At 45.5% G+C, this 23,047-nt stretch overlaps 1 protein-coding gene across 15 annotated transcripts in view; it reads left to right on the forward strand.

Moving 5' to 3' along the window:
* The window catches only part of NCAPG2 (non-SMC condensin II complex subunit G2), a 61,357-nt gene that overhangs the window by 9,939 nt on the left and 28,371 nt on the right, over positions 1 to 23,047 (forward strand). For 11 of the 15 annotated variants that reach the window (XR_009053204.1, XR_009053203.1, XR_009053202.1 and 8 more), the window contains exons 3-13: positions 1,774 to 1,962; positions 2,293 to 2,407; positions 3,847 to 4,001; positions 5,342 to 5,476; positions 8,085 to 8,179; positions 9,188 to 9,257; positions 11,965 to 12,051; positions 14,851 to 14,946; positions 15,596 to 15,721; positions 21,409 to 21,588; positions 22,657 to 22,809. Coding sequence is in view for 3 of the 15 variants with exons in the window: in XM_057731858.1 (XP_057587841.1) it covers positions 1,774 to 1,962; positions 2,293 to 2,407; positions 3,847 to 4,001; positions 5,342 to 5,476; positions 8,085 to 8,179; positions 9,188 to 9,257; positions 11,965 to 12,051; positions 14,851 to 14,946; positions 15,596 to 15,721; positions 21,409 to 21,588; positions 22,657 to 22,809 (1,401 nt within the window). In the remaining 12 variants the exon portion in view is untranslated. Of the gene's footprint in view, positions 1 to 1,773; positions 1,963 to 2,292; positions 2,408 to 3,846; positions 4,002 to 4,252; positions 4,650 to 5,341; positions 5,477 to 7,744; positions 7,983 to 8,084; positions 8,180 to 9,187; positions 9,258 to 11,964; positions 12,052 to 14,850; positions 14,947 to 15,595; positions 15,722 to 21,408; positions 21,589 to 22,656; positions 22,810 to 23,047 lie in introns of those variants that run through there. The other 4 variants (XR_009053205.1, XR_009053211.1, XR_009053212.1 and 1 more) reach the window with 4 other exon arrangements.

Raw genomic sequence — 23,047 nt, forward strand, 5'->3', positions numbered from 1 at the left:
ACAGGTCTTTTTGCCCAGCCTGGTATCATGCTCTGTGCTCCACTGTCCTGACTTGCTGGGCTGTTTAATCCAGAGAGTGTCACAGCCCCCCTCTTCGTGACGGACAGTCTTGAGACGTGCAGGCAGCAGTTCTGTGGCCTGTCCTTCGCTTGCCCTTGTTTGCTGACGTGGTTAAGTTTGTTCTAGAGGAACCGCGTGCGTAAATGGTGTTACCACCTCCTCCGTGAGGCACGTGCTGTTGATCTGTCCTGCTGTTGGTGCCTTAGTTTTGATCCGTCGCCTGGGGCGGGTGTCCACCAGATTTCTTCACTGTGAGGCTGTCTTTCCATCTTCCTAATTAACAGTGATCTGTGGGGAAATAATTTGAGACTAGGTAAGGTCCCTGCTCCTCTTCCCAGTAGTTGATGATTCTTGCGTGAATCGATGATTACTGTGATAGCTACAAAACTGTGATTTTCCAATCTCATATTGCTTCTGTATGTATTCATTGCTAGCCTATAGCATGCTGATGCCATTAGTTAATTATTGGCTATTGTTTATTATCCATATGGCCTCATTGATTCTTTTTTTTTTGTTATAAATTTATTTATTTATTTATTTTATTTATTGGCTGTGCTGAGTCTTCGTTGCTGCACATGGGCTTTCTCTAGTTGCTGAGAGCGGGGGCTACTCTTCATTGTGGTGCGCAGGCTCCTCATTGTAGTGGCTTCTCTTGTTGTGGAGCATGGGCCCTAGGCGCATGGGCTTCAATAGTTGCGGCACATGGGCTCAATAGTTGTGGCTCACAGGCTCTAGAGCACAGGCTCAATAGTTGTGGCACACGGGCCTAGTTGCTCCGTGGCACGTGGAATCTTCCCAGGGCAGGGCTCGAACCCGTGTCCCCTGCATTGGCAGGCGGATTCTTTACCACTGCACCACCTAGGAAGTCCTCGTTGATTCTTATTTTATTCAAAGGGTTATAACCCCTTACTGTGGCTATTTTGGGGCTCAGATTGTACCTGATTGGATTCAGGCTGGAGACCAGAAACTTAGCATGCAGGGCTTGGCATGGCTAAAGTAATATTTTTTTTTTTTTTAAGGTGATTTTCCTTCACCTTTTTTTTTTGGCTGCATTGGGTCTGCATTACTGTTTGCAGGCTTTCTCTAGTTGCGGCGAGCCAGGGCTACTCTTTGTTGTGGTGTTCAGGCTTCTCATTGTGGTGGCTTCTCTTGTTGCAAGAGCACGGGCTCTAGGCACGTGGGCTTCAGTAGTTGCGGCTCTCAGGCTTCAGTAGTTGTGGCACGTGGGCCCTAGAGTGCAGGCTCAGTAGTTGTGGCTCATGGGCTTAGTTGCTCCGTGGCATGTGGGAATCTTCCCGGACGAGGGATCAAACCCGTGTCCCCTGAGTTAGCAGGCGGATTCTTAACCGCTGCACCACCAGGGAAGTCCTGGCTGCAGTAATGTCACTGTTGCTTTTATTATTACTTTAGCTCTGGCATACTTTTGTAACCTAGTTATAGGCCTGCAGATGGTGGACATCTGGATGGGTTGATTTCAGGGAGGGTTTTTGCTAAGTGGGTGAAGATTAGTTTGCCAGGACTAACTAGGGGGAGGAGGAATCTGCTACTTTCTGTCTGATAATCCCTGTACTTTCCCTTTTAGGAGTGGTCTTTGAAAACTACTGCCAAACTTTTGAACTTACAGCTAAGTTAGCACATAAACTTTTCTTTTGATGCCAAGGATAGAACTAATTTTTTGTGTTTGAAATGTGACAGTTGCTATTTATTTTGCAGAAAGATGCTTCTGACCCTTTCAGCCTAAATGAATTGCTGGATGAATTATCAAGGAAACAGAAAGAAGAGCTGTGGCAAAGGCTGAAGACTTTATTAACAGAGGTGCTGCTGGAGACCCCGGTGGACGGGTGGCAGCCAGTGGAAGTCCTCGGTGGATCCAGGATGGAGACAGAGCAGGGCTCAAAAATGGTAGCAGTGGGCTTTCAAGAATAAATTTCCCTTTTCTTTGTTAAAAGATAATTGTTTATTGTGTATAGTTGAATTTTAAGTTAAAGAGAAATTTAAAGTTAGAAATCAAGAATATCAGAGGTCTGTTTAAGGTAGTTATACCCTTTTCTGATCCTACCATTATTAATCTAGTATTCGGTGTTGGTGTTCTTTTCAGACTATGGACTTGTGTTCAGCTTTAATTCACTTTTTGTCATTTGATTTTTATGAATTTAGTTGACTTTTACATTTAAAAATTAAATTTTAAGTTGATTTTAATTTACTTGTACTTTGATTTCTTTTCACTTATAGGAAAAAAACAGAGAAATAATTCATGCAGTTACATCTGTAATTCTTGCTTCTGTGTCTGTAATAAATGAAAGTGAGAATTATGAAGCCTTACTGGAGTGTGCTGTTATATTAAATGGTAAGTTGGCTTAGCTGTAATGTGGCGTCTGCACACGTGGTGTGTCTGAGTGACACTTGGCAAAAGGAAGCCCCCAGCAGTGGAGAAGCAGAACTTTGCAATCAAGCTCTTGTACGTCAGCTAAAAGAAAACGAGCAAAGGAGCATGCTTTTAGGGGCTTTCCTGAGTTATTATTTAATTTAAGCCACATATAAATGTTTCAGATGGTGAAAATGTGCATTACTGAGCAACTGACTGCTGTTTAGGGGTTCTTAGAAATGTCTTATTTGACTTTGAGGACCAAGGATAAGAGCTGGTAAAGGGGAAGCAGTCCGGGTGTAGATTCCTCAGCTGGTGATTACTGCCAGACAGTTCAAGTTAGCCCAGCATTTGTGACATTGCAGTTTTTTCTTAAAATATGTTATGAACGTGAGCTGAGGAATAATTATTGACTCTTAGGGAAGTTTTACTATATTAATCTTTATATCATGGTACTTTTCAAATTGTAACAACTGTAAAGCTGTAGTTATTTAGTAGGAACATTGATCTGAATTGATGAAATCTCATTATATAACATTGTATGTGTAAATTACAGATATAAAAGATGCAAAAGTAACTTTTAGTAATGTTCTTTAAGCAAAATCTCCCGAGTATCCTCGCCCCTGACTGTGTGAATCTGATTAGTTCCATGTGACACAGTCTCAGCGCCACTTGGTTTATCTATCTGTTTAGTATGCTGTTTTATTCAGAATTCTTGCCTTGAAATAATGTGTCTTATTAAGAAGTTACCCTAATTAGTATGAAGGTAGCTCCCAAGTGCTCGTGGGTGTCAGCACCAGTTGTCTTCAGCCTCCGCACGTGCTTTCTGAGATGGTGAGTGCTGACACAGTGGCAGTCCCGTTCCTTCAGGAATTCACATTGGAGCAGTGGCCCTCACGTGTCTGGGGATCGCAGTGGTGGGCACATTATCAGGACTTTAGTTCTTGAGCTCTTCTGTTAATAACAGCACCACAGCTTTCGTATTTGCTGCAATAGTTGCTTTCACTGTTTTTCCCCAGTGAGCCAGAACTTGAGGCTGACAAACTGAGGGTTGGTGGTCCCTGGGCTGCTGGCCCCTGGGCCTGGCCTGGCTCTGCTGCCCGGTGTGGCCTGGGCGTCCCTGCCCTCGGGCGTGGAGCCTCAGTATCTGCCTCTTGTAGATGAGGAGTTTGCACCACAGGCCCTCTCTGGGTCTCCCAGTTCTAAACTTCTCTGTTCTACTGGGTTTGCTTTCATAATAGTGATAAAACAGTTTTTTAATTAACATCATTTGTATCCCATAAATAATGTACGAATCTTTGGCAAGTTAAACATAACTAATATTTGCTTGGCAAACCTTTGAAGTCATCGTGCTGTACACGGTTGGATCAGGACGAACACTGCTTCCCTTCACTCACTGCGCGATGACCACTCCGTTGCAGGTGTTTTGTACGCGCTGCCTGAGTCTGACCGAGAGCTGCGGGTGTCCATCCAGGATCTGTGTGTGACGTGGTGGGAGAGGGGCCTGCCTGCCAAGGAGGACATGGGCAAGACTGCCTTCGCCATGCTGCTGAGGAAGAGTCTCAAGACGAAAACAGTGTGTGCACTTTCCAGAGTACCCGCCACGCTTTCCTTGAGAAGTGCCTGTGTTTATAGCTTGTGAGAGGCCTGGCCCCGGGGCTTCCAGTTAGGGTTTTCACTGGAGGATGCTCAGAGGTGGGAGTTGAGGATGGGAGTCGGAGGTGGGCAGGGGCTGCACACGTGGTCGCACGCAGGCTTTGTCCCTGCGGGCTTTGTCTTCCCCTGTGATGGGCATTGCTCGGGGAGGAACAGAAGGGGTCGGGGGGTCAGGGAGAGCCCGCAGACCTGAGGGGGCGGCGGGCAGGAGGGCGGCCCGGGTGGGGTGTGCACTGCAGCCCAGGCCTGAGGAGGCTTCCGCGGGGCCAGCGGAGAGCACGGTGGGGCTGGGTGTAACTTGGGCCGTTTCTCATCCTTCAGTCTTTGGTGCACAATTCAGAAATCCAGGAAAAGAGCAGTTTTTTCCTGATCAAACAGCGGCAGATACTTACGTTCATCTTAGAAAATGGGGCAACTGAAGAAGAGGGAAAATGAGGATGAGAAAAAGGTCCATAATCCCATGGCCACAGTGACCCTGTGGGTCTGGGGACCCTCGAGGATTTCTCTCTGGCCTCCCCCCTCACATCTTTACTCACTTGGCACAGATTCCTACAAGTGAAGTGTGTAGGTCAGTGGCGTTGAACTTGCAGCTCTTGGTACACATTGCCGACAGCTTTCTGTGACGCTCGCAGCTCGTCACATTCTTATACCCGCGGGAGAGGCCGTCGCACTGTGGCCGCAGAGCAGGCAGCTTGATGGCGGGAAAGAGCCTTTCTGGCTGCATCCTCAGCTGGCGCTCTGACTTCCCTGCTGCCGTAGGAGGGATTTTCAATCCCTCTTTTTTGTCAGAACTTACCCTTAGGCCGTCGTTATGTCTGCCTTTTAAAAATCTGTTTTCCCTGCCATGTTTGTTCAGCTTTTAAATCAAGACTTTATTGAATGTCTTCCTCATGTCCCACACGTGTGCCGTGCACCACGGTAGCCACTAGCCACACGGGCCGTTTACGTTTCAAGTGAGAGCTCTGAAGATTTATTTCCTGGATGGCACCAGGCCCTCGTCAGCTGCTCCACGGCCCTGCAGCGGTCAGCACGGGCGCGTGTCCTCGTGGCATGACACCGGTGGACAGGCTGGCTGTCCGCACCCCCGCTTGCTTCTGCCTCAGTTTTAAGGAAATATTCTCTAGACCCCCATTTGCAAGTTTTAAAATGTTTTGTCTTGTTCTTTCTTTCTTGATGAGGAATAATCTCATAGCTAATTTGAAGTGTGCCCTTGCCCTTTGCAGAAGAGGACTCGGTCTTTCTCTCCCCGTGTCTCCCCAGGGCACAGACGTCTGCCGGCTGTGGCGCGTCCATCAGGCTCTGTACTGCTTTGATTACGAATTGGAGGAAAGCAGGGAAATCAAAGACATGCTGCTTGAGTGCTTCATAAATGTTAATTATATCAGAAAAGAAGAGGTAAATGGTTTTTCTTTTTTGGTGTGTTTGTGAACTGCTTTTTAATGGAAGTGTCTCCTAAGTCCATGTGGTTGCTGTTTGCATTGTGCTTAGTGTTTGCATAAGAGAGTCAGCTTAGCTCTCAAGAGCTGTTATGTTTGCTGCAATTCCTTTTCACTGCATGGCAGCGTTAAGCAAACGTTTTACAAGTCATTGCATATTTCATCATTGAATCAGATGGTAACAGGTGGCTGGGTGAATCCTGGGGGAACCATGATTGCATTTAAATTAAAAGTGATTAAAAATAAGGTTGAGAAAGCACTTCCCCATGGATCAAATCTGCCCTAATTCCAGGTTAATTGGCATGTAACTCAAAACCATCATCACACAGAATTTTTGGTTTCTTTTTCCTACCTATCCATTAAATCCAAAGAGAGGCTTCTGGCCCAGTGCTACACTGTCCACTGGTGGTCACTCCCACACGTGGCTACTGAGCAAGCACATGAGATATGGCCAGTCCAGTTGTGGCCTTAAGTGTAAAATGCACATGGATTTCAAACTTAATACGGAATAAGAATGTTAAATATCCCACTAATAATTTTTATATATTTATTATGTATTTAAATGATATTTTGGATATATTGGATTATATAAATTATTAAAGTTAATTTCATCTTTTTTACTCTTATCAGTGTGGCTACTAGAGAATTAAAAACTACAGTGTGGCTTGCCTGGTTCTCTTGGACATGCTGACTTCTCGTCTTAGGAGTTTTCTGTAGTCGTTGTAGACTGACTGTATTCCCATGCTGGGGATGCAAAGCACATTGTTTTTATGTAGAATATAGCCTTGTTTCTGATTGCTAGTGCCTGGCAGACATGATTTGAGGCAAAAGGAGGCAGTTGTCACCCCTCCCTGAAGCAGGGGTGGGGAGGGACCTGCCAGAGGAGGAGGAGGAGCCCCTAAATGGAGAGTTTGCTCAAGGTCTCACCCTCACAGCCGGTCGTGGGAGAGAAGGATTTGACCCCAGTTTGCCCACTCCCTGTGCACCGTCTCCCCTGGCGAGGTTAAAGGGCCGAACCACACTGGCCAAGACCTTCAGCCCTTGGGGTCAGAAAGGCTGTGTTCAGACCCCTGTGTGTCCACTGAGTAGGTGGTGACCTTGATCGCACTGCTTTCAACCTCAGTATTTCCTTCTGTAAGACAGGACCCGCCCTGTCCTCTCCCAGGATTCCCGTGCGGGGCACACGAGGCCATCCTTAGAGGCTTTAGAGCCTGCAGGGCAGGAGGTGCCCAGCTCGTGCTGTTGCTGCTCTCCCGTCCTCAGTGCTGCGGAGACACTGGACACGTGGCCTCTGCCCTGAGTGTCCCCAGGTTCTTGTGAAAATTGGGAGAGGAAGGACGTTAAGAGTGGATTCAGACAAATGAACTTCCTCATCATCGACTCACACACAGCAGCTGATGTTACGCTTGTGTGACACATCTGTGTGCGAGTGTGGACACAAATATACACGTGTGTGTAGTAAAGCTCCCTCTTTTACAAAACTGATGTGCTCTTTTGAATTTAAGATATCTAAACTTACTTTCCTAATCAGTCATAACTTCGGTCAGGTCAGTTTCCAGTCATTCTGGCAAATTACTTCCAGTAAACACCCCCCTCTTTTTTTTTAATTTATTTGGCAGCATTGGGTCTTAGTTGCTGTGTGCGGGATCTTTATTTAGCGGCAGCATGCAGGATCTAGTTCTCCAACCAGGGATCGAACCTGGGCCCCCTGCATTGGGATCTTGGAGTCCTAACCACCGGACCACCAGGGAAGTCCCAGTAAATACTTTCTCAAAAACTTGCCTGTTGCAAGCATGGTTCCCCTGCCCTTTGTATCAGAGTGTGTTGCATTTCTGTCTGTGGGATTCCGGACACTAGTGTGTTGGAGAGCAGTGAAGACCTGATGGTGCCCTTCACGGGAAGCTCTTGGGAGGTGTATCTCGTGCCCCCTGTAGAGAGTAGATATAGTCTTGTTTTTTAGGTTCGCATGTGTAATCTAGTAGTGTGCATAAAAGTTAATGGTCTATGATGTATACGTGACGTTTACAACTACACGTAATGTATGGGGACTCTATGTATTTGAAAACTGTGTTGGCAAATACTTAGCCTCTTAACGTCACAAGACCTCAGTTTTCTCCTTTGTAAAAGATGAAATGAAGTGATGTTCAGGTTTATTCCCACCCCAAGATGCTATATTTCAGGCATTCTTTGATTTTAGGTTATGGAGACATCACGACGGAGCCATTGAACTTGCCTGCTGGGTGGCGGGATAGCTGTCTGGGTCACCCTGTGGTTGGACAGGAAGGTGGCTCTGAGGGGTCTGCTGCCCTGCCCTCCACAGGGAGCCTGCTGCCCCGCTCCATCCCGCTGAGGTGCCCACCGCCGTCCTGCACAATGCTGCCCCCTGAAGGCTGTGCCCAGGTGCAGCTCAGTGTGTAGACGCTAACCTAGACGTATGAATGCTGCCTTCGTTGGGTGTAGCAAACGTTAGTGTCACTACACTTTCAAAGAGTTGTTTGTTTCTTAGTTACTGGGAACTTTTTATTTGGTTGCAATTTTAACATTATATCCTATTTTTTAATTTATAGGGAAGAAGATTTCTTAGTTCCCTCTTCAGTTGGAATGTAAATTTCATTAAAATGATCCATGGGACCATTAAAAACCAGTTACAGGGATTACAGAAGTAAGTATTAAAGGCAATTAATATTTTGTGCTTCGTCGAGTTTTGAAAGTTTCTATTTGACCTGACTTTTAAATTATATTAATGTATTGGAAGCTTCAGAAATTCTCTCTTAAATTGTTGTTTATTATGTACTGTTGTATCACTGGATATTTTTTTTTCTTGCTTTAGGAAACCATTCTTTTTCAGTAGTAACAATGAAATTAAAATTTTACTTTGTGGTAGTTCTTTAAATCGTCAAATTATTTACCAGTTAAATCTCAGCTTCAATCATAGTAAAGCCTGTGTCACTAGCACTGCTGATGCCTTTGGACGTAACGTGTGCTTTGCAGTTTCCCGTGGACTGAGCTGTGTGGTTGGTGGGAGGGCTCGGAAGCAGGCTCTGGCCTGCGCTCCCAGCCTCAGCCCTGACAGCACTTGGAGCTGTTTGCCGGAGTCACAGCCGATTACTTAATCTCCGGGGCTGAAGGAGGCTGTGAGCTCTTGAGGTGGGCCTGCTTACTGGATTGCCTGCCAGGCAGCTGGGTACGTGTTGGGCTGGGATCTGATTCTGGATCCGATTGTTTACTAGAATGCTTTCTCCTGTTCCCCCATTGGCAGAATATTGGGGTTGAACCAGCAGATTTTCCTAATTATGATTCTTAGTCAGCCCTGGTATTTTAGGGCTCTCTGTACCTGAGTGAATTAGTCTGGAAAGTCCAAAATGACTTCGCGAGTCAAAAAGTGTACTTATATTTAAACGTTTTTTACGTAAGAATTTGGTTCTGGGCTTCTGTGTCGTAGTTTCCCAGGAAGCAGTAAGTTCTGGGGAAGCCTGACTGAGAAGGAGGAAACAGTCCTCTGTCTCCAGACTTGTGTTTTTTGCTTTCAGCTGCAGGTGGAGAGTCTGAAACTCATCGAAGACAGTTTCTTCTTCCCCAGGAGAGGAGAGTTCCTGAAATGAAGCGTGTATTTAAAAATATAATTCTTCAAACTTGCATTAACATTTAAAAATTTTTTTCTTTTTGCTAGATCTTTGATGGTACACATTGCAGAAATTTATTTCAGAGCTTGGAAAAAGGCTTCAGGGACAATATTAGAGGTATTTCCTTTTCCTTTTATGAAATATTAACACACTTTTATTGTGTTCTGGTTACTAAATAAGTAGCCACAATACAGCCACTTGACACCCGTGCTGGTGTTTGTCTGTCACGATGAAGCCCAGGGTGTGCGTCCCCGGGGCTGTGGCGTGGTGTTCACATGCACGCAGGGTCACATCCATGCCTGAGCACAGCCTCAAGATACCTGTGACTCACTGCGAGGTTCAGTTGGAGTGGAATTGAGACTTTTGCCCCAGGCATTTTGGCAGCTCTAGACCTGTAGTGTCCGGCTATGTGGTGGCTCGAGGGCCTTTGAAACGTGGCCAGTCCAAACTGAGATTGGCAGTAAACGTCCGTAAGAAACTCGCCCATTTGGAAGACAGTGTGGAAAAATAAGAATGTAAAATATCATGGATGTTTCGAGAAGAATATTGATTGCATGTTGAAAGGATAGTACATTGGATATATTGGGCTAAACAAAATATATTAAAATAAATTTACTTTTTTCTTTAAAAAAAATATTTATTTTGTTTTTGGCTGCACTGGGTCTTCATTGCAGCATGTGGAATCTTCTCATTGTGGTGCACAGGCGTCTGTCCAGTTGTGGTGCGTGGGCTCTCTAGTTGTGGCACATGGGCTCTCTAGTTGTGGTGTGCAGGCTCTCTAGTTGTGGCACCTGGGCCCTCTAGTTGTGGCTCACATGCTTAGCTGCCCCACGGCATGTGGGATCTGAGTTCCTGGACCAGGGATTGAACCTGTGTCCCCTGCATTTGAAGGCGGATTCCTAACCACTGGACTGCAAGGGAAGCCCCAGTTTTCCTTTTTCTTTTTCCTGCTCTTAATGTGGCCACTAGAAAGTTTAAAACTGTGTTTATGGCTCGTGTTCTGTCTCTGCTGGTTCTCCTCGGGAACCTCAGGCCACCTCTTTAGCAGCATCATTTGAGAATTTAAGACATTTAAGTGCGGCCAGCCTTTAGTGACTCTACACCTGCGTTCTGGCTGTGTAATTCACAGTCGCAAACATTCTTGGCCTCTTTGCGGGAAAAATGAAAAGAAAGCATCTTTGTCAGACATTCCTTATATTTTTCTCATACTGGGCTCTTAGATGTGTTTTTTTCCTCTTGAGTAAAATTTTCGCTCTGAGTCGTAAAGGGGTCTTCCCTCTGGGAGGAGCAGGCCCCGGACTGGTGGGGGTGGGGGGCAAGGGGAGATTATTTCTGCCACTCTGCTCTCCCGCCCAGCTTAGGTTTCCGTTAAGTATGCTGGGGTTTATCACTGCCATCTGCTTCTAGAAGACAAAACCTTACCACGTCTGCTCCCCTGCTGACACTGGTAGAATAGCCGCACCATGTATAATTCAGGGGAACGGCAGCACCGGGACCCTGTTATGCATTTTTTTTGCGTTGCTTTATTACTGAATGAAACTTGTTCACAGGAAGGAGTAGTCGTTCCCCGTTTCTCCAATAGTGATTTTAAAAAAAATAGGACTTGTTGTTTAGAATTTAATTGTTTGACTAGATTTGTACCAAGTTAGTACCTGCAATTTGTGCTTCTCCGTGCCATTCCCTTCCCTCTCTTCCCTCTGTCCCTTCAAGTTTTTAAAGCCAGTTCCAAACATGACGCCTCTTTTCTGTGTACTTCAGTATGCATCTCTAAAAAGTATGGTTATACGGTGCCATTATCCTACTCAACAAAATTAACAGTAATTCCTGGGTATTTAAAAAATCAGTTGGGTCATCTTTAAATTTCTCTGCTTTGTTTCAAAAATGTCTCTTTACAGTGATTTTTTGGAATCAGGACCCAACAAGTCTCCGAGTGGCATTTACTTGCTCCATCATTTAAAGCTCTTACAGCGTTCCTCCCTCTTCTCTTTGAAAAAACTCTCTGCCATCAATATGTTGACAAGCCCAGGTCGGTGCAGGGTGTCCATGATCTGGTAGTTAGCTCTCAGGGGTAACTGCTGTGGCCCAGACACTTGACGGGCCAGTGCCGTGTGTCTCCCGTGTCATCACAGGTCAGACAGTGCAGTAACCACGTGTACTGATGCTGCGATTGATGAGCAGCTTCAGGTGAAGGAAGTGTTTTCAGTGTTGATGGAGAAGAGGTAAATGTTAGTAGCGCGTGTTCCTTGTGTCCTTCTCTAAAGCCACGGAATCCTGGGAAGGGAGGCAGAGTGCAGGCAGACACACCAGGCCTTCAGTGACCCGGCTCGACTGAGGAGCTGCCCACACCCCCTCCCCTGCCCTGCCCCGCCCCCTCTGTGGAGGCCTGAAAGGTGTTGTTTCCATCAGTTTGGAATCCTGGCCCCCACCTTAGAGGCAGTTCAGTGGCAGTTCTGGGGGGGTCTTGGAACAGATCCAGTCTCCTGAGATTATCAGGGTGACTTAGGGTGCTTCCAGGCCCCCCGATCTCTGAGCCCTTGTCTGGCTTGACCCAGGCTCCCGTGCCCGGCCATTTAACACAGATGTGGTGTTTCATCAGGTCGGATAGAGGAAACTAGATGTTCTCTTTGGTATATGAAGACCAAAGGAATTCTAAGAGTGTAGATCTAAAGTAAGAAGCTCTGATGAAAGGATCCAGGCTTTTTCCCCCATGAAATGGAAGATGAGCAGGCCAGACTGTCCTTTTGTGCTCTAACCGCTGTGCTGCCTATCCTCCCGTTGGTGGGAACGCACTCACTCAAGTTCTCACGTTGGGCTGTCTCTCCAGGCCATCGAAAGCGGCTGCATCCAGGACTTCATGTACCACGGGGTCCACCTTCCTCGGAGGTCTCCAGTGCACCCCCGGGTGCGCCAGGTGAGCTGCACTCTCACAGCACTTTTGAAAATCATGTCTCATCTTTTTTGTTTTTAGATAATTGTTTCTGTGAAATTTTGTTAAGCTTTCACAGGCATCAGTTAAAGGGATTTCTCAGAATCTTGATATTTGGAATCTGGGAGTTTTACCCTGTCGCCAACGTTTTGATTAGAAAAGCAAAGGTCTACTGTTAAGACATAAGAACTTTATTCAAACAGCTTTATTAAATTATTTGACATAAAAATGTCTAGAATCATCACTTCCTTACTGCCACTACCACTGTTCTGAAAAAAGAGGCTATTTGAAATTCTTTCTGTTACTGTGTTTACATTCATACATTACATTTCCACTCTGTATTCTGCAAACCAAATTGAATAAATGTGTTGATAGTTTCTCTTGATAAAATTTTACTTTTGAAAGGTGGTCTCAGAATTTGGATATGGGTTTTATCCTTATGTTGCACGTGATCTGGCTGAGCAGGGCCGTGCTGTCGGTGTCGTTACGACACTGATAGGACTGGGTAATCCCAGGGACCCTGGAGGAGGAGCCAGACGGTCGGGTCTGCTGCGTTGTCTGTGTCCTAATCCAGGGCGATGCCCTCTTTGCTTCCTGATAGTTTTGGCAGCTGTGTGTCAGGAGGCTAAGGGAAGAGAGATCACCTCTGTACTTTTTTGTATAGTGAATTTATTTTCTGTAGGATGTAAATATACTACTTATGTTAAGTTTGAATGCATAAAAACATTTCTTTTATGTTATTGATGATTTACTTCGTATTATCCAAAGATAAAGAACCAGAGATGAATATATCCAGGTACACTCCCCACCTCCGCAGCGCACACAGCTGCTTCACAAATTGTAGGTCAGTTTGCGTCACTTCCTTCCCGCGTATGATTTAGCGTTTTAGCATCTATTTAATTGTAAGGAATAGCGTCGTGTTAACTTGTACAACTTTGTGATGTATTTGCTTCACTCTTGGTACCAAATAAGTAAAGACTTTTTCGTATCTGATTTTCTGTTCTGGTAGTGTGAGTAATTAAGATGTTATAAGGATAGGTATCATCATTGGTTAAATTGTGGAAAAATGCACAGAAAGAATTTAAAGGCAGAATATTAGATTTCACTTTTCAAATGAAATGTATTCCTGAACTCCAAGTAATTGTTCTTACTGCTTATAACACATTATAGCTTCTTCTTCAAATCCTTTTTTTGATAAATATTTACCTGATAAGTCATTTTGTTGATATGTTGAAAGAAGCTTCAGGAAATACCTTAGAAGTCATTTGAAAGTAAGAAGTCCCCATCTTGTAAAATTAGGTAGTGGTAATGCTTGCACAACTCTGAATATACTAAAACCCACTGAATTGTACACTTGAAAAGTGATTTTTATGGTATGTGAATTGTATCTCAGTGCAGTGGTTAAAAGCTTTCTATGAAGCAAGTATACCATTGATACCAAATTAATATTTACGCAGAAAAAACAAACGATAGACTAAAATCTAAAGGAAAAATTAACAATCAAAAAAAAATAATCCCCAGATTGTAGTTCTTTCAGGGCAAAGTTGATTTAAGGTTGCTTAAAGTATAGTCTGTTGTCTCATAGCCTAATTTTTAAAAATTTTCCATTTTGCATTAGTATAATTTTTTTTTTGTTTTGTTTTGTTTTGTTTGGCACACGGGCTTAGTTGCTCCGAGGCATGTGGGATCTTCCTGGAGCAGGGATGGAACCTGTGTCCCCTGCATTGGCAGGCGGATTCTTAACCACTGCGCCACCTAGGAAGCCCACTGCATTAGTATAATTTTAGCTCCAAGAGTTGTTAATTAAGGAAGAAAGGCATATTGATTGTTGTTGGGGACAAGAGTGAAGAGTTGTGGGAACGTTATGGCTGGTTAAGAAGGGAGTAGAAAATAACAAAAGGATAGAGCTAAAAGAGCAGTGGGTTTTCTGATTATCCATGAGTTTGGGGATGAACTTGACATCTAAGTTAAGTTTCTACTGGAAAGGATCACTAGGCAGTAACGCTCATTTGAGATAAGGTCGCCCCTCGGGATCTGCGGGGGATTGGGCACCAAATCCACGGACACAGGTCGCCCCTCGGGATCTGCGGGGGATTGGGCACCAAATCCACGGACACTCTAGTGCCTTATACATCCTCCCGTATACTTTACATCATCTGCAGGCTCCTCATGATACCTAATGCAGTATAAATGCTGTGTAAGGAGTTGTAAATACTGTGTATCAGTAACTACAATGTAAATACTTGCCGGCAAGCAGCAAATTCAAGCTTTGCTTTGAAACTTTCTGGAATTTTTTTTTTCCAAATATTTTCTATCCATGCTTGGTTGAATCCACAGATGCAGAACCCGTGGAGATGAAGGGCTGACTGTATGTGCTGTTTTTGAATGCCCAATATAGGTTCTTAGAACAAAAGACGGTTGTAGCCAGAATGTGCTGTAGAAACCACTTAGGCTGACTCCTTTTCCATTTGACCCTGATGGTCAGAGGTGTAAGTGACTTTTTATGAGGTTTTGCGGCTGTTGGTAGAAGAGTAGAAGCTGGAACCCAAACCTTTGTACAGCCCAAGGCCGCCGCCTTTCTTCCCATCACAGATGGCCTTTGTGTGATCACCATGTTCCGTGCTGTCAGCGTGCCTTTCCATTGTAGTTCCTGTTAGAGGCAATTGTCAGCACTTGTGAATCAGCTGCAGCCTGTGCTCCCTGTTGTTTCCTCAAGGTAAGATCTTAAATGCTTTTTTGAAAACACCAATATCACCATCCTTTTCTTCTTTCCTTGGCTCTTAGGTGCTGAGTTATTTCCATCGTCAAAAGGAGGTTCGGCAGGGCGTGGAGGAGATGCTTCACAGACTGTATAAGCCCATCTTGTGGAGAGGATTAAAGGTGCTGCACCTCTTCAATAGTCTGTCTGTGTTTAGTGCTGACTGTGCTTTCCAGCTTAGCCCACTCTAGTCCAGAATTGCAGAAAGGCACGAAAAGTAAGGCTCAAGGCTTAGAGTGCTGTGAGATTTTGGATGAATGTTCTTTTATTAAAAGCATTTCTTAAACTGGGAACCTGAATTGGTTTAGAGCTGCGTGCACAGCGGGAAGGGGGGTAGTCATGCTAAGTAAATCGGTGGGGTTGCGGGGGGTGCAGCAGAGCTGGACTGAATCGTCCTGGTCCTCAGGACCTCCTGCTGGTGACTGGGGGACAAGACGACAGCACTGAGGAGTGGTCAATTGAGCAGGCGGGTCATTTTCAACCCACGTGACTCTGGTGTTGGGTGTGGGACCGGATGGTCACTGTTTCGTGATGACACAGGACGGGCTTTGAAGCAAAGGAACATCTTTTAATACCTGTCGGCGTGGAGCTGGGAGTCCGGCTTCACTTAAGGAAAGTCTCACAAGTTTGGTTAGTTTCAGTGTTATAGCTGTCTTTAATTTGTAAATAAGTCTGGACTGAGACACTAGGAGCATTACTTTAGGAATTCTACACGAAAGTCTTTGAATGTCAGCTCTTTGGATTCTGAAAGTCTTCTTTCAACTATTCCAGGCCAGAAACTCAGAAGTCCGATCCAATGCTGCACTGCTGTTCGTTGAAGCATTTCCTATTAGGGATCCGAACGTTAACGCCATCGAGATGGACAGCGAAATTCAGAAGCAGTTTGAAGAACTCTACGTATGTATCTCATGCGGTTGCGCTCCTTAAGCCTTCAGCTTGCTCTGGGCCTCATGTGCGTCCGGGCTGTCCCCCGTCACTGCCCTGTGCTGCCCCCGGATGGCAGGCTTTCCAGATCTCGACACTCCTGAAGGAAATCGTTCTCTCCCTGGTGCCCCCGTGGCCACATGGACTCGTGGTGTCCTTTCCTCTCCCTCTCTGTCTCCTTTGGAACAGCTACCTGTTCACTGTGTGGAGCTTTAGGCATCTTGCGTGTACCCCTGTCGCCCCGGCAGAGAGGCAGTGTTGCAGTGGTTAGGACACACCTGGGTCTGATTCCATCCCTTGTCCGATAGCTGTGTGACTTTGGGCAAGTGCGGCTGTAAAGCTGTGGGGCCATGTCGTGAAGAAAAACACACTGGTTATGTTTTAAGGCAAGTAATGCCTGTTGCCATGGATTTTTTTCAGATGACTGATTTTTCAAATGAGATATTAGGACATCAGGATGCGACATTTATTTCCAGGGGGTATCTTGAATCTTTTCACCTGGCAAGAGAGTGTGAGCCTCTGCTTCTTTCTCTACAGCCCCTTACATTTCAGGGTCTCCTGGCACAAGCTAAGAAATGCTACTCATTGTCCTAGTTTGTAGAATAACATGTTCAGAAGTGAGATCAAAGATGCCCTGAGAATGGTGGTTACCCATAGCAGTGCTAGAAACTTCCTTTGCTCTGTTTGTTTTCTGATCTTTATGAAAAATCTCAGACATGCGGAAAGTTGAAATAATAGTATAATGAATGTGTCTACTTTCCTCTTCACACGTGTTCACATATGTGCATTCACACATACATAGAGAAGTACACACACAGAAGCACACACACACATACATAGAGAAGTGCACACACATACAGAAGCATACACACACATAGAGAAGCACACGCACACACACAGAAGCACACACAGACACACACACACACATAGAGAAGCACACACACACAGAGAAGCACACACACATATATAGAGAAGCACACGCACATAGAGAAGCACGCACACACACACATAGAGAAGTGCACACACATACAGAAGCATACACACACATAGAGAAGCATACACACACAGAGAAGCACACACTCACATATCGAGAAGCACACACACATAGAGAAGCACACACGCACACACACCCCCCCAAAATGAAGTCATTAGCATTTCGTCGTGTGTGTCTCATCCACATGTATGTTTATTTAAGAGTCCCCCTTGGGCATCATGGTTAATTTTGTGGACAGATGTTGCTGGGCAAACCAAAACTAGATTTTGGGAGCTGTTACCCATGAAACTATGAAAAGCTCTTGTTCTTTTAACTCAAGTGTCCAGTCTGTGAACTGCTTGTTTTTGCCCGAAGTGCTGAAGTCTCTGCATTTGAGGGCAGAGACGGAGTGTGTGCTGGTGGTCCAGCTGCTACCCCTCTTGCCTTGGACCTGCGGTGCTGCTTGTCCACAGTGTGTGCTTGGCCCCGGCCCCTGACCTGACCACATGTGAGGAAGGCGCTGGAGGACTGGGGTCGTCCTTGCAGCCTGCAGATGGGGAGGCCATTTGCGTAGTGATTTGGAGCTTGGAGTCAGGCATTTTGTTTGTTTTGAATCCCACTTCCCACTTAGTCTGATCTTTTTCAAATTATTTAGGCTCTTTCTAGTCCTGTTTCTTCTTTAAAACTGGGAATAATATTTTGTAGGATTGTGATACAGTTTCAGTGAAAACCTGTGTATATAGCATTTAGCTCAATCCCTAGCGCTAAGATGACAGTGGTCGTAACTGTCCGAAAGAACATTAAAACATGTAAAGGGATAGAACTGTTGCACAGAGTCCTCTGTAGCACAGAGCAGTCTCTATTCAGCTTAATCATTGTGAGTTTTGTATTTGTTTTTTTTTTTTTTTACAAACAGTAAGAAACACTTTATTATAACTTTACAACATATAAATAGCTTGGGTCAAATCTGTGCTTTCTGGCAGCTGGGTGTATTTGTTTTATTAACTATTTAAAAAATAAAAATTACATGCTATTTTGTTTGAATGTAAGGAAAGAAAAACACTAAAAGAATTGTTGAAGTCAGTTAAATGTTTTTTTTTTCAGAACAGGAAATATTGAATTCTTTATAATTCCTTTAAACTAAAAAATAGGTTGTAGAAAACATTGATGTTAGGGTTATTTTTTTAAGTTGCATATTTCTTAGTGGAGATAGGTTTATGTTTTTCAAGTAGCAAAACTTAGTCAACAAACTGTCTCATAAAAAAGAAATCACTGTCAAACAGATTTTTAGAAGACTATTTTAAAAATGAAAAACAGCAGTAACAGAGTTTCCACTCTAAGTCTTGTTTGGGATGAAAACTGTCAGGGAAAGGCTCCTGTGTAAGCAGCACAGTCCTGTGAATCGCTTTGGGGCTGAAATGAGCGTATTGAGGGGACCGGTCATGGCCGGTGAGTGTGTGAGCTGAGAGTTTCAGTGGATCGTACTTTGGGGAGGCATGTGCCTCTCACTGTTTGAATCCTAAAATGTTCTTCATTTTTCTATGACAGTTAACAGTTTGGCCAGGTCTAGAATTTTGTATTCAAAATCATTTCATTCCAGGACTGTGAAAATATTTTGTATTGTTTTCTAGTGTTGAGGGTTTGTGAAACTTTAAGGATGCTTTTATCTTTTGTTATTTTTCTGCTGCCGTAACATGAACTTCAGTCCATTGGTTGACTCTTAGACAAAGGAAGTTTTCTTAATAATCTCTTTCCTTCTTTCCACTGTCTGTCTGTTCCTGACTTCTTTCAGGAAGCAGTGCAGTATAGCAGTGAAGTTAACGTCAGTGGTAGTTGAGAGTAGGAGTTGTGTCTGTAGAGGCCCAGACAACAGTGATTTCAGGCCTTCGGGCCACGTGGTCACAGCTGCTCCGTCTGCCGCTGTGGCAGGAAGGCAGCCACGCGTACACAGGGAGGAGCAGGGGTGGCTTGTTCCAGGGAAGCCCATCCATGGACACCGAAATGAGAATCCCACGTAATACTCATGTGTCACAGAATATCACTCATTTTTTCCAACCATTTAGGAGGGAAAAGCCATTCTCAGGCCCTGTGGACCTCGCGGAGCTAGGCCTGGGCCAGCCTGGCCTGTGGGTTGGCGGCGAGTTCGTGACGCTGCTGGATCAGGGCCTGAGGAGGCGGCAGCGAGTCTCATGGTGGTGGATGGGGGGTAGGGGGGTCCAGGCAGTGAGGGCAGCGTGCCCGTGTCCTGCACACCCTCTGCTCTGTTGTTTCTCCAGCGGAGTAGAGGGAGGCCTTGTTGAAAGTGACAGATTGAGGTCTCCATGCACGTCTGTGGTTGTGAGAGGCAGTGATTCTCCTTGTAGAAGCCGCTTTACAAGTTAAGTGCCATCATCTTGGTGACAGCATGATTGATTGGAAACACAGATGTGGGCCCTGGACTCCCGTGGGACTGTGTCCCGTAAGGTGATTATCCAGAATTACTTTTTTTTTTTTTTTTTTTTTTTTTTTTTTTTTGGCACACGGGCTTAGTTGCTCCGTGGCATGTGGGATCTTCCTGGAGCTGGGATCGAACCCGTGACCTCTGCATTGTCAGGCGGATTCTTAACCACTGCGCCACCTAGGAAGCCCCAGAATTACTTTTGAAGAGTACTATTGGAAGTAATTCACAGAAAACAAAAGCTATAAAACCTGTGAATTCCTAATGTTCTCTTCTATTTGTTATTTTATTTATTTTTTCTCCTTGCTGTTTGTTTTTCTCAAGTGACCTGCCATCTTTGCTTTTCCATTCCTATTTTGAATAAAGGGTTGGGTCGAGGAGGCGGCTGGCACGGGGTTTTCTGTTTGTTCGGAGCTGAGTCCTCGGTAGGCTTCTTCCTCGCCTGGGGAGTCGGGCGTGGTTCTGCATCCGCGGACGGGCTTGTCCTCAGACGGGCCTCCCCTTGGGCTCTGCGTGAGGACCAGGCAGGCTAGGCCCACCGTCCCTGGTTTCCTTCCTTCTTTCCTGTGGGGACTCTGGAGTTATTGCCGGCTCTCCTGTGCTCCTGGCCCCCCCGCGTCTATTTCGAGACCTCTTCCCAGCAGGTTGTTTACTCCCCAACCACCCCTGCGTCCGTCGAGTCCTGGCCCTGGATCGGGGCTGGTCTGGGTTCCGTGCGGGCCCAGCAGGGTCCACTCACGACCCTCTGCCCTGCTCTCCGTGGTGCTGGCTCTCTTTCCCGCGGAGCCCCTTGGTGTTTGCGGCACCGTCCTCTCGTCATCTGGGAGGAGAGGAGGAAGGAAGTGCTTACTCATCCTAGCTCAGCCTTCTTTTGGTCTGATTATGGAGTAAGGATTATTTTTGTTTTTAAACTTTGAGTTAGAACGTTCCATGTGCCGCAGTAGGGGGCCTTGTACAGTGACCCGCGCGTGCCCTCAGACAGTCCCAGTGATACTGACCCCGGCCCACTTGATTTCTTCTCTGTTTTTGAAGCAGATCTGAGCAACATAGGCTTTCAACTCTGAATACATCAGTGGGTGTCCCTAAAAGACGGGGACCCTTTTTAAATTTTTTTTTATTTATTTATTGGCTGTGTTGGGTCTTCGTTGCTGAACACGGCTTTCTCTAGTTGTAGTGAGCGGGGGCTACTCTTTGTTGCGGTGGGCAGGCTTCTTTTTGCGGTGGCTTCTCTCGTTGCGGAGCACGGGCTCTAGGTCCGTGGGCTTCAGTAACAGCACGCAGGCTCAGTCGTTGTGGCACACGGGCTTAGTTGCTCCGTGGCATGTGGGGTCTTCCCGGACCAGAGCTCGAACTCTGCATTGGCATGTGGGTTCTTAACCACTGCGCCACCGGGAAGCCCCAGGGACCCCTTTATAAAGTGCAGTCCTCCCATTGGCACAGCTAAAGTAAGATGAATTGTGACTCCTTGATGTCACCCCGTATCCAGGCATTGCTCTCCAGTGACAGTTCGGTACCGTTTCCCCAGTTCTGAGCCTGTGCCCGGACGAGACCCATGTTGTGGTCAGCCAGTGTGTGTCCATCTCCTGGACAACAGTCCCCGCTCCAGCAGGCACTCCCTCTCCCTCTCTCTCGTTTTTTTCTTTTTTGCGTGCTTTTGTTGTTGTTTAGGAAGCCCAATTATTGTTGTTTCCCTCAGAGCCTGCCCTGCTTGTCACTGACACGTTCCTCTGCCCTGTACTTCCTGTAAGTCAGTTAAACACAGAGTTGATTAGGGTCATGATGGTTGTGTTGGATGCTCTGTGGCTGTTGTGTGTGGCCATCAGTCGGGGTGCATGACCTCCTGTCTGCACTCGTGTTGTTGGCAGCCGTGAGGCCCACTGACCGGGTCAGTGACCAGCAGGGTCACTTTATCCTGGCTCCGTGTGGTGTGGCATTTTGGAAATTCACGAGAGTGGCTTCCTAGGCTGCATCTCACAGAATGACCGCAGCCCCTGAGTGTCCCTCTGCGTGGCGGGGCTGGTGTTGGGGTCCCTGCCATCGGGGCTGGCAGGTGAGGCACCACGTGTGTGGTCCTCTCTAAACGCTGGACGGCAGAAACAACAAGCAGCTGGAGGTCCCGCGTCTGTGTGACTCTGTGACCTGAAGCATCTGTTAGGTTGCGGCTGCCTGATGTGCCCGCAGGTAAAGCCGATATCGATAAAAAGAGACTAATTTAAGATAATTAAGCCTTTTTCCCTCTCGTACTTACAGAGCCTTTTAGAAGATCCTTATCCGATGGTCCGTTCCACAGGGATCCTTGGTGTTTGTAAAATAACTTCCAAATACTGGGAGATGCTGCCTCCGACCATCCTCATCGACCTTCTCAAGAAAGTAACTGAGGAACTGGCGTTTGATGTGAGCTCTGCTGACGTGCGCTGTTCTGTCTTTAAGGCAAGGTTTTAAGTTATATAAGCAACACCTGTTTATTGTAGAAGAGTTCCAAAATACGGAGAAAGACGAGTTTGAGTCACCCGTAGCCCACGCCGTAAACAGTGTTGTTGGCGTTTTTGTTGTGTATCCAAAGTAACCTTTTAAAAAACAAAAGTGTTTTCTAAAAAAAAGTACTTGCGATAATACTAGTTTATAGTGTGTGTGTTGGGGGAGGGGGCATAGCGTTTTAGAGTGGGAGCTGCGTGTATTTAAAATTTTTAACGTTATTATACTTTAGAAAGGGCTTTTTCTGTGCACTGTGTGTCCCTTAAATAAGAACCCACACAAATATTCTTGTCCACCATCCAGTCTCAGCCGTTCTGAGGACACATCCCTCTTGTTCCACTGTAGCCGCGTCCTCCTCCCTCACACACCATTACTTTGAAGCAAATCTAGGACCTTTATCAGCTCATCCATAAATATTTCACTGTGATCTTTAAAATATGAAGTCTCTTAAAAATGTACATCCTTCCTAATAACTGGAAAGAGAAGGTGGTGGAGCGCGTCAGCTCTTCAGACCTGTGTGTCTGGTCTGAGCTTGGGCCGGTCCCTCGGATGCCATGTGAGACGCGGGCACAGCTGTGCGGAAGCACGAGCCTGACAGACGTGGGGGGCTCTGTGCCCCTCGTTTTTGTGCAGCATGGAGTCGGGAAATACAGGGAATCTGTGGGCTGTTAAGAGAACCTAAAAGGACTCTTGGACTCCAGCTTTGGGGCCCCTCCACCAGGGCCCACCTGTTTCTTTCAACTCTAAGAAAACCCTTTAAAGTTTAGCTCAGAGAAAACACTGAAAAATTATTTCATAACTGCTTGTTTGAGTGAAGCAATGGACGAACTGATTATCAGGCATTGAAACTATACTGTTCATTAAAAGTATGTTTTTTATGTGAAGTGGTGTTAGAAAAGTGTTATTTTCTGTGGGTATGTTTATTTCACTAGTAGTTTTATGATGGGACTGAATTTTTCTTGGCTCAACTTTTTGTGGTTTATGTTCTCATTTTGAACTGTTTATCTTTCTCCTTTCTTATAGTGTCTGCCGATAATTTTGGATAATAAATTAAGCCACCCATTACTAGAACAACTTCTGCCAGCGTTAAAATACTGTCTCCATGACAATTCGGAGAAAGTGAGAGTGGCTTTTGTTGATATGCTGCTGAAAGTGAAGGCTGTGAGGGCTGCTAAGGTAAGGTGAATAGAGGTTTTCTTATTTAAGACATGAAATAAATAAGTACATTTATTTACATCAACAAAAAGACAAAGTTTTAATTCCAAGAGTTTCAGTGACTGCATTTTATTTTTTTATTTTTAAAAAATTATTTATTTTTAATAAATTTACTTTATTTATTGGCTGCGTTGGGTCTTCATTGCTGCACAGGCTTTCTCTAGTTGTAGTGAGCAGGGGCTCTTTTCGTTGCGGTGCG

Source organism: Hippopotamus amphibius, chromosome 4 (assembly GCF_030028045.1).
Source record: "Hippopotamus amphibius kiboko isolate mHipAmp2 chromosome 4, mHipAmp2.hap2, whole genome shotgun sequence".
Lineage (NCBI taxonomy): Eukaryota > Metazoa > Chordata > Mammalia > Artiodactyla > Hippopotamidae > Hippopotamus > Hippopotamus amphibius.